This window comes from Pseudovirgaria hyperparasitica, assembly GCF_010093815.1.
Source record: "Pseudovirgaria hyperparasitica strain CBS 121739 unplaced genomic scaffold EJ05scaffold_13, whole genome shotgun sequence".
Lineage (NCBI taxonomy): Eukaryota > Fungi > Ascomycota > Dothideomycetes > Acrospermales > Acrospermaceae > Pseudovirgaria > Pseudovirgaria hyperparasitica.
This window is the reverse complement of record NW_022985561.1, coordinates 1,163,348-1,172,739: the sequence shown is the minus strand read 5'-3', so window position 1 is coordinate 1,172,739 and position 9,392 is coordinate 1,163,348. Positions and strand designations below refer to the sequence as shown.

Genomic DNA, 9,392 nt, shown 5'->3' with positions numbered 1-9,392 from the left:
CACAACCCCCCTCTCAACCCTCACAACATTTCCCCCCTTCCCACTCCCACTCCCTCCACTCCCACTCATATCCCCCCCCTCCACACCCTCCACCCCATCCCCTTCACCATCACCAAGAACCCCAACCAGCCCCTTCCCAACCATATCCAGCCCCACCGCCTGCGCAACCACGCATGCGAGACTGATATATAGTAGTACCGTACACGCTGTCGATAGGCCTGCTTTGGCGGTGGGTTTGGAATTCAGCCCGGAGAGGAAAGATAGGGAGAGGAAGAGGAGGAGGGAGAGGATGTAGAGTGCTGCGCTGCCGGCGAGGAGGGGGTAGAAGGTGCTTTTTTGGAGGGTGTGTGCGGGGGTGGTGAGGGGGTTTGTGGGTGTGGATGAGGGGGAAGGGGGGGATGTGGTGCAGAGGAGGGTTTGCGAGGAGGAGGTGCTGGTGCAGATGCCTTTGTGGTTTGTTAGCTGTGCACGTATGTAGAGAGGACAGCCAAACCGAAAAACCCAATCCGCGCCTCGTCCGCACCAGCGGTTAGTTTGACGAGGTACATGTTTGCCAGCACGCTAGCTGGAGATGTGCATGCCGCCAGGAGGAGCGCTGGATACCCAAGGGGACGTCAAGTGTTAGTAAGCATTTTCTCTTGAAAACATCACACTCCAAGAAAGAGGCAACGCACCGTAGAGCACGAGCACCGGGATCGCGAGTATGTAGAGTGGCGTGCGGCCGGTGAGGAGCGCTGTTTGAGGGTTTTTTCTGTTAGTTTGCGGGTGTGCTTTTTTGTGTATATATATATATATGTATGTGAGGCTGTATGTGAGGCTGTAGAAGAAAAGGGGGAGGGCACCTTTGAAGTTTGGCATTGTTGCCGCGTTGGAAGCGTGAGATTGCTGGTTTCTTTGCTGCTGCCTGAGCGTGATCGTGATTATGATTGTGAGTTTGATGTTGGTCTAGGAGAATTAGTTTTGTCGTTCTAGGAACTGTGAGGTTTTGGCATGTATACACTCATGGCCAGCAAGTCATCAGGTCTGCCTGCCGTCATTCCATGGCATTCAAGAGTGCTGGCGTGTGCCATTCACAGGAAAGGCATCATGATGCCTTCTCGTCACTCATGAGCACTACACACTTTGTTCAGCCTCAGACAGTCAATTGCCCAGCCACATCACCTCTTCACTCGTCCTCGCCCTCCTCATCAATCGACTCAAACCCGTCCCCATGCCCGCCCTCACTACCATCCTGCTCCCCCTCGTCCCGACTCTCACTCCCCTCCTCCCCATCCTCCCTCAGCATCCTCTTCACCTTCTCCCGCAGGAACCTATCCTCCCTCAAATCACCCTCACGCAACTGCTCATGACACCCCGACACCGGACACAAAATCCACCTCACCTGGCCCTTCAGCCACCTCGCCGGCGCACCGCCCGGATGCGCCGCCTCCCCCCTCGGCGGCCCCACACTCCGCCTAATCATATCCAGCACCGCCTCGCTCTCGAAGCTATGCCGGCACACCGTCGACGTCACGGGCCGCTCAAACGGCAGCAGCGTAATCGGGCACTTGAGCGACATCTTGGCGCGCGAGAGGATGAGCTCCGAGTCCTCGTCGCCGGCCGCGGCCGCCTGCGCGAGCAGGTCGGTCGAGGTCAGGTTGGCCGGCTTGCCGTCGGGCGTGAACCAGGTTCGTGCGTGGGGCATGTCTGCGTCCTTGCGGAGGCCGTCGTGCACGGCTTTGCGGAACTGGATGTAGCTGTTTTGCTCGGCGTATCTTGTGGCGGCGGGGTAGGCTTTGTAGGTTGCTGTTTTGGACTCGAGTTGGGCGTGGTATGTTTTGTGGAGGGATGGGATGGGCACTTCTTCTTCGTCGTCGTCGTCGGCGGCGGCTTCGTCTGCGGCAGTGGGCGGGACGGTGCCTGGCAGTGTCGGGTCTGGGTCGCTGTCGTCATCCTCACTCTCATTCCCACCGCGTCGTCTTCCTCCTCGTCGGCTCCTGGCTTGGCTTGCGGCCTGCCGTCTCTGACTTGCGGCCTGCGACGACTGCGACGACTGCGACGACTGCGACGCCTGTGTCTTCAGCCCTTTGATGCCTTCCTCCATGTACTCGAGCGTCTCCCTCCGATCGATCAGCTTCCGTGTCATCATCTCCATCTTTCTCGTCCTGCCATCGACCTCGCTCCTGAAGCGTTCAAACCCGTCCTCATCGCCAGTCTCGCCCTCGTCGTTGTCCCTCTTGCGCTTGTTGTCTGCCGCCTCGCGTTCCCTTCTCACGAGCGCGTCGCCTAGCCCGTTGGCTGCGACCGCAAGGTTTTCCAGAGCATCCTCGTAGTACTTCTTCACACTATCGAACCTCCCTTTGTGTAGTGCGTCCAGCTTGCGTTGCGCGTCGACGGTCAATGCATACTTTGGCGACTCGTATGGGGGAAGCTCGAGTTTCGCAATTTGCGAGCCAATGACAGAATGGCGCTGAGATAGTAGCCCGGACATGGCAATGGCGATGGTGTCGGAATTGTATTGTTTGTGTTTGAAGCGTGCGCGCGAGGTGGAAGACGCGCAGCTAGGTAGTCAGCACAGTTTAGACGCGACTAGCGCGTAATCGCTGCTATAGCAGCATATTACGTCAACGGAAACACAGTTGCGGAATTTCCCCGTCAACCACAAATCTCGTAGCTTGATCATGTACTTTTCTCTATCTATAAAGCACTCTACATTCCAAGCTCTGACCGATTGACTCATGCCAACATAACTGCTGCACTGTCCAGTCCACACAAAGAATGCATGCCTAGAAGTCGTTCTCGTCGCTACCCGCTATGATCACATTGTTGACCTTCAGTACCATCCGACACAACTGCGTTGCTAACAGAAGCTGCTGGCGTTTTGAGATCAGGGGGTCGATGACAAAGTGCTCACGCATGTCGTTGCTGCCTGTCTGCATACAATCCACACCCAGTCTCGTGTTCTTCTCCTTGACCTGTCTTGACTTGATAGACGCGAGCGTTTCGATAGGGCTTAGACCAGAATTTTCTGCAAGTGCCATGGGCACCGCATCCAGGGCCTCGGCGAAGGCGCGCATTGCGTACTGCTCAAGACCAGGACTCTGGCATCATGTTAGCTACTTACATCCGAGTACAGAACGGGTCTCTCACCTTCACAGCAGCGTCCTCGACCGCAAGTGAGCATGCAATCTCGGCCGCCCCTCCTCCATAGACAATGCGGTTGTCTTTGACAAGATTACGCACCACACAAAGGGCGTCGTGGAGGGATCGTTTTGCCTCATCGATAATCTTGAGCCCTATCGTTAGTAACTGCCATATTGCCGTCTACCGGGGCCTGTGAGACGTACCATCTTGTTGCTGCCCCTGACAAACACTGTGACTGCTCTGGTATTTGCGCACTCTTCAATCACAAGCATCTTGTCCCTGGTCGTTCCAAACGACATCTCTCGCACGATTCCTGCTTTTCCAAGCTTCTCAGCGCTCAGGTCCTCGAACCGTGGCACGATGCGACCGTTCGTTGCAATCGCAATCAGCTCGATCTCTGGGCCACCAACCCACCTCACCGCCGGAAGCTCGTTTGTGAGTAGCAGATGGTTTGCCTCGTCGTCGAATCCCCATTGACATATGACTACGTTCGCGCCAGTGTCCTTGATCTGTTGGATCATCTCTGTAAATTTGCCAGATTCGTATTTCTGCAGCTTTTTGAACTCCTCAACCGACGTGATGTCAAGCTTGTGCTTGGTCTTTGGCTTTGGCGGTTCAAAAGCGCACGTCAGGATCGCTAGCTTGGCATCCCTGACCTCTGACGGCATCTGTGGGTGCGAGAAGTCCTTGTCGACGACTACGCCCTTGACAAGAAGTGTGTCTTCGAGCCGTCCACCGACCTTGCCATCTACCTTGATGAGCTCGAAATCCACATCCTTGCGCTCCAAGTCTGCTACAGAAAGGACGGCGTCAACAGCAATCTGAGCAAACTGGTCGTGTGCCTTTGACACAATCTTGCTTCCTAAGCTGGTCTTGGCGACCTTGAAAAGATTTGATGTCTGTTCTTTTGAGAAAGGGATGGTATCGCTAATCCTGTCCAACTCTGCAACAGCAACCTCGCAAGCCTGGTCGTAGCCATCTGCTATCCGTATGGGATGGATGCCCTTGTCAATAAGATCTGCTGCTTGTTCGAGTAAAGCCCCTGCGAGCACAACTACACCTGTCGTGCCATCACCAATCTCGTCGTCTTGTGATTTTGACAATTCCACCAGGAGTTTTGCAACATGGTTCGAAATTTCCATCTGTGAGAGAATAGTTGCACCATCGTTCGTCACCGTGATGTCGCCGTCGGGCGAGATGAGGATCTTGTCCAGGCCACGAGGACCCTGCACAGTGTCAGTACAAGACCGCCCCATGTTTTCAGTATGACTTACAAGCGATGTTTTGACAATGTTCGCGACAGTCCTTGCCGCTAGAATGTGAGACTTTACAGCTTCGTTCCCATGCTGGCGCTTCTTCTTGCCCTGGCTGTACGCATATCAGTCGCAGGTTTCGGGGATAAGTAATAGTGGGAGTCCATACTCTCTGACAACGATGAAAGGCCGCCCGGACTCGTCCTTTACCACCTGGGCTACACTCTGTCAATACTGGATAGTGGGGACTAGAAGAACCTCAGGGACGTCGTTTACCGTTAGACATATCAAGTTCTGCGAGTACAGCAGTTAGCTAGGTTCATATTATAGGGATAGTACAAGTACAAAGCTCTCTTCGTGAGCTTTGTACGTATTTGGAGCCTGGAACACGTACGCATAGCCATGATGATTTGACAGCCCTCAAGGGGTTTTGAAAACGAATTCCAAGATACGTCTGTGGCGGAGACCTGTGTACGGAATTGAATATACGGCGAGAACTATGGAGGGGTATCAAGCGCACAGGATATAAGGCCGAAGTGGAGTTGACTGCCCGGCAAAAATTGTGAGGTGAAGCATCGCGAAAACCTAACGTGAACCAGCTCTCACGATCCACCGCTAGCGTCCGCCCTCTGTCTCCGCTCTTTCTTTGCCAGCCACCCAACCATCTTCCTCCATACTTTATTTCTCAGCGACGCTCAGCGTTCGTACATGTAAACCATCGTCGCAATTGGTTTTAGACGCGTCAAACCTTTCGAATTACACCGCGCAGCCTGACAGTCCACGCAAATTGCACATTGCCCAAAAATCAACGCGCCGCGCCTCGCATCGCGTAACACTTCGCGCATCATGCCTCGTACGTCTCTACCGCAGCTCGAGCAATTAGTAGCTGTATGCTAATGGCATGCAAAATAGCTCAAATTTCCGACCACTCTGAAGATTCCGCATCTGAGGACGAGATCGCACCAAGAGGTGTTACAGCGGCAGACGTACCAGCAGCGAAGGAAGAAGACGACGATGATGATGAAGAGCTCGATGGAGACGAGTAGGCGCAAACCTGAACGCTTGGAGAGCCTAGATACACACTCTGACGCTTGATCCAGGTACGTGGTCGAGAAGATCCTGAAGCACACATACAACAAGAAGGTAAGTGGTTTGTTCCTGAGTCCATCGTGGGCAACGTAGCTCATATAACTTTTCCAGGGTACTGTAGAATATCAAGTCAAATGGGTGGGGTACGACCAACCCGAAGATCTGACTTGGGAACCCGAGGACAACTTGTAAGTATCTTTACGGTGACACAATGACACTCTCTAATATCAATCACTAGAGACACAGCACCAGAGATTCTTGCGGCATATTTCAAAGAAATTGGTGGACGTCCCGAGCCACGCCAGCAAGGTAAACAGAGCAAGGGACGAAAGCGCAGCGCAACTGCTGTCGACAGCCCGGCTGTCAAGGCTGGAACGGGAAAGAAGAGAGGAAAGGTCTCTGAGGACGTTTCGCCCGAACCCACGGCGGCTAAGAATAGTAACAACTTCGATCTACCCAAGGGCTCATGGGACGGGCATATTAATTCAGTCGATACAATCGAAGAGACTGTAAACCCGAAGACCGGACAAGTCGAGCGTATCGCATATGTCTTCTGGAATGATGGCAAGCGGTCGCAGCATGCGCTCCGGGTACTCAACACCAAGTGTCCACAAAAGATGATTCAATACTACGAGAGCCACCTGTATGTTTCTTAAGCGATCATACCCTTAAGCATTGGCTGACACACCTATAGCGTTTTCAGGGTTGGAACGAGCGCAGATGACGAATCTAATGGCGTCTGATGTCTAACAACAGTGTACTATCGGCTTTACACAGACGGTTACGGAAAAGCTATCGATTGGCTATGGAGCATTTTGTTAGGTTGTGATTCACTTCCATTCTCTGTCTGTTCTATACTATTTGATTTAGCCACGAGAGGTCTCAAGGCACTGTTGGACTGGGTGGGAGCTTGTCGGATGGTACATGAGGAACTTGAGAGAAATCTAGCTCGCGCATTGTGTACAATCTATACACTGTAGTTCGCAGTCTTGCGCTTGAAGCGTCTGCCTTTAGGGCCGGCACTTTCAGTGACTAGCGCAACTCATATGTGCCAAGATTTTAACTATTAATAGTACCTAGAAGCCCCACAGTCACAAACAAGTGCGTCATATAACCATACAACTACAGCCCTCGACTTCCGAACTTTAAGACACTTAAACCCAACTTTTCTTCTACATCCTGTGCATTCCGAACGTCGCTCTAACGGACGTGGTACAGTACTCACGGTCTCTCATAACAGCACAACACGCACCCCGAGCATGTACCACCTTCCACCTAACGTGCGAACATCTCAACAGCAACCCCCAAATGGCCGATCCGTTATCGGTACTCGAGACCGAATTTTGCCCTCCACTCGAGCCTGCATTAGTGTACGCCATATACCATGACTTCGAAGGAAGCGAAGAGCAAATATTGAAGCAGGCACGCGAAGTGCTAGAACCTATCAAGGCTAATGCACTAGCGGAGCAATATCTAGACTTCGACGCGTCCGGAAGTGCAACGCTAAGGCATACAACAGAGTACACACTGTCGGACCCAGGCGGTGCATCCACAGAGAGTGGAATCACGACAATTTCCAGCGGAGTCTCGTCATCTGATGGAACACCAGAACACGAGAGGGCTAACTTCTTTGGCGAATTCGAACAATTCGATACGTCTACGAAGGAGGCCCGTCTAAGTGAAACTTTCCCTACTCTAAATATATCAAAAATCTCTTACACGTTAAAGAAGTGTGGAAACAACTTTGAGAGAGCTACGGATGAGCTGTTGAACCAAGTTTACTTTGAGGGTACTACTGGCGATGAACAGGTCGCAACCAAAAGCGTTGATGCATTCTTCGATGATGACGATATGCAAGTGCGGAGAAGGAAGAAGAAGGGAAAGAAGGCTCGCCGAGGAAATCAATACTTAGGTCCAAGCGCAGATGCATCACCTACAGCCTCGGAGGCAACACGCTCAAACAAGTGGGAGACCGGCTTGGATGCTATAGGATTTATCTCGACACGCACGAATCTATCACGAACTACTGTCTCATCAGCATATCATCAAGCCGGCGCGTCAGTGCCAGCAACTATACAGGCCCTCCTTGAGGCCAACACCAAAGTCCATGCTGAAGATAACATCAACACCGCTCCTGGCCTGGAATCTGCTCTCGAGCTGGTCGACGAATTCCAAACCATCACTATATATCATGCCATAGCGCTGATCAGGCTTACCCATCCTTCCACCGCCGCCGCCCACGAACTCGCAAAAGCTCTAACTCGCCCTTCAACCCCTCCCACAGGCGGTATCCAAATCGTCCAGCACTACGCGCCCATCGACCTCTCAGAAGCCACCACACCTCTCTCACCATCGTCCGGCTCCTCGCGCACAACAAATCAAAGCACATCCTCGCTCGGCTCCGCACGCTCAGCGGCCTTCCAATCTGCCAGCTCAGCATGGCGCAAGGGCCGCTCCGATCCCCTAATGCGCGCCGCTGCTGGATACTACGGACAAGTCGGCCGCGATTACGACTCTGCCTTCAAAGCAGCCCGTTCCGCAGATGCAGATTCGTTGGTGGCGACTCAGTCAACGCCTACATCGCTGGACCTGCATGGCGTGAGTGTTAAAGATGCGACTCGGATCACTCGCGAGAAGGTTACGAGCTGGTGGCACGAGCTTGGAGATACAAAATATGGCCGAGGGGAGAGGCCCGGGGTTGGAAGTGGTTTTCGCGTGATCACGGGGAAGGGTAGTCACAGTCAGGGAGGGAGGGGCAAGTTGGGGCCTGCTGTAGGTGCCATGCTTGTGAGAGAAGGATGGAAGGTGGAGATTGGGAGTGGAACATTAGTTGTCACTGGTGTTACCAAAAGGAGGTGACGCGTGAGCGATGTTAGACGATGAATTGGTTGGTATGGTGGGATGGCTGTCTGATATAATGGAAGTTGTATATTGGAGTATTTGTGAGGGAATCTTGGACGAATCGGTTTTCCTTTTGTTTATCATACCTGACATACGAGAGCCCAATATAGCCACCTGGTGGAGGGTAAATAATCTGAAGGGATAATTACTCTTGATCGACCAAGATCGCATAGGGAAGGCTACAAGTGACTGCTCAACATCGAACATCCATACTCAAACTCTGTTCATCGACACCCAATGACTGGTAACTCACGCGTGAATCCATAGACTTACAACAAATCAACATGCCATCATTGCTAGGGCTGTTTCCACTTTCGCTGAACTATATCATTCTGCAACTCAGACTATTACTCGAACCATGAAATGAACATATGTCGAATTTGACGATTTGCCATGTGACCACCTCGACTAGGATTTCCCCCAGCATGTCTTTGTTGTTAGTTTACGTAGTAGTCTCATTCATTCGTTTAGCGTTTCTTCTCGATACCCCTACGCTTTTGAATTTGCTTTCAAATTCAGATATTTCTTTACAAAAAGTGTGCCCTCTACTTTTTATGCAAGATAGGTAGACCTTGGTCTGTCTGAGAAGAATGTCACTATTCGTATATCATCTATGACAATCAGACTGTAGTGTAGGTGAATGATGGAGCTTTATAGAATAGAGCCGAAATGAGCTGTTTTGAGGACTGCTTGAATATATAGTAGTACAAGATGTTTGAGGATCGAGAAGACTGGTTGACTCGAGAGTGAACAAGTTATTCCAATAGTGTTAGTATTGTTTCTATCATAATATATACAAGACCAAAACAACATGGGTGATGATTGTCTTCTTGTATCTCTCTGGCATATGCGACAGTTTGTCCCAGCTCCTAGCATCCTTCTTCTTATTTACGCGAAGATGTTTGTCTGGAACATGATGAGATGGTCAAAATGATGCCTCACACCACCCTTGAAGCTCACACCACCCCCAAAGCAACCAGTGATCATATCGCTGGCTTGCTTCAGGAATAAGTATGACAATGATAG

The 9,392-nt window shown here is 51.7% G+C and overlaps 5 protein-coding genes across 5 annotated transcripts; 2 read left to right on the top strand and 3 right to left on the bottom strand.

Annotated features, from left to right (window-relative positions):
* Window positions 1-109: 109 nt before the first annotated feature.
* On the bottom strand, window positions 110-1,004 carry EJ05DRAFT_503173 (uncharacterized protein; the record flags this gene model as incomplete). The annotated part of the gene is made up of 6 exons (XM_033747383.1): window positions 110-159; window positions 204-446; window positions 494-595; window positions 675-734; window positions 843-945; window positions 999-1,004. 6 exons carry the CDS (start codon window positions 1,002-1,004, stop codon window positions 110-112), a joined length of 564 nt encoding a protein of 187 aa, XP_033598167.1.
* EJ05DRAFT_478673 (uncharacterized protein) lies at window positions 866-2,521 on the bottom strand. Its single transcript, XM_033744513.1, has one exon. It carries the CDS (start codon window positions 2,468-2,470, stop codon window positions 1,166-1,168), a length of 1,305 nt encoding a protein of 434 aa, XP_033598166.1. The 5' UTR covers window positions 2,471-2,521; the 3' UTR covers window positions 866-1,165.
* A 101-nt stretch (window positions 2,522-2,622) lies between these two features.
* EJ05DRAFT_478672 (uncharacterized protein) lies at window positions 2,623-4,927 on the bottom strand. Its single transcript, XM_033744512.1, has 7 exons — window positions 4,771-4,927; window positions 4,653-4,670; window positions 4,546-4,594; window positions 4,398-4,491; window positions 3,327-4,349; window positions 3,130-3,267; window positions 2,623-3,080 (listed from the first exon to the last, which is right to left on the bottom strand). Exons 1-7 carry the CDS (start codon window positions 4,778-4,780, stop codon window positions 2,766-2,768), a joined length of 1,647 nt encoding a protein of 548 aa, XP_033598165.1. The 5' UTR covers window positions 4,781-4,927; the 3' UTR covers window positions 2,623-2,765.
* An 84-nt stretch (window positions 4,928-5,011) lies between these two features.
* On the top strand, window positions 5,012-6,552 carry EJ05DRAFT_478671 (chromo-domain-containing protein). The gene is made up of 6 exons (XM_033744511.1): window positions 5,012-5,229; window positions 5,289-5,418; window positions 5,477-5,519; window positions 5,577-5,653; window positions 5,704-6,108; window positions 6,160-6,552. Exons 1-6 carry the CDS (start codon window positions 5,223-5,225, stop codon window positions 6,206-6,208), a joined length of 711 nt encoding a protein of 236 aa, XP_033598164.1. The 5' UTR covers window positions 5,012-5,222; the 3' UTR covers window positions 6,209-6,552.
* Window positions 6,553-6,574: 22 nt separating this feature from the next.
* Window positions 6,575-8,602, top strand: EJ05DRAFT_478670 (uncharacterized protein). Its single transcript, XM_033744510.1, has one exon. It carries the CDS (start codon window positions 6,774-6,776, stop codon window positions 8,322-8,324), a length of 1,551 nt encoding a protein of 516 aa, XP_033598163.1. The 5' UTR covers window positions 6,575-6,773; the 3' UTR covers window positions 8,325-8,602.
* The last annotated feature ends 790 nt before the right edge of the window (window positions 8,603-9,392 follow it).

Bases quoted from the DNA above. Each gene is read 5' to 3' on its own strand.
- EJ05DRAFT_478670 (XM_033744510.1), top strand. From the start codon at position 6,774: ATGGCCGATCCGTTATCGGTACTCGAGACCGAATTTTGCCCTCCACTC.
- EJ05DRAFT_478671 (XM_033744511.1), top strand. The intron at 5,419-5,476 runs GTAGGCGCAAAC...CGCTTGATCCAG, and splicing joins GAAGAGCTCGATGGAGACGA to GTACGTGGTCGAGAAGATCC. The intron at 5,654-5,703 runs GTAAGTATCTTT...ATCAATCACTAG, and splicing joins TGGGAACCCGAGGACAACTT to AGACACAGCACCAGAGATTC.
- EJ05DRAFT_478673 (XM_033744513.1), bottom strand. From the start codon at position 2,470: ATGTCCGGGCTACTATCTCAGCGCCATTCTGTCATTGGCTCGCAAATT.
- EJ05DRAFT_478672 (XM_033744512.1), bottom strand. The intron at 4,350-4,397 runs GTAAGTCATACT...GACACTGTGCAG, and splicing joins ACATTGTCAAAACATCGCTT to GGTCCTCGTGGCCTGGACAA. The intron at 3,081-3,129 runs GTGAGAGACCCG...ACATGATGCCAG, and splicing joins TCGAGGACGCTGCTGTGAAG to AGTCCTGGTCTTGAGCAGTA.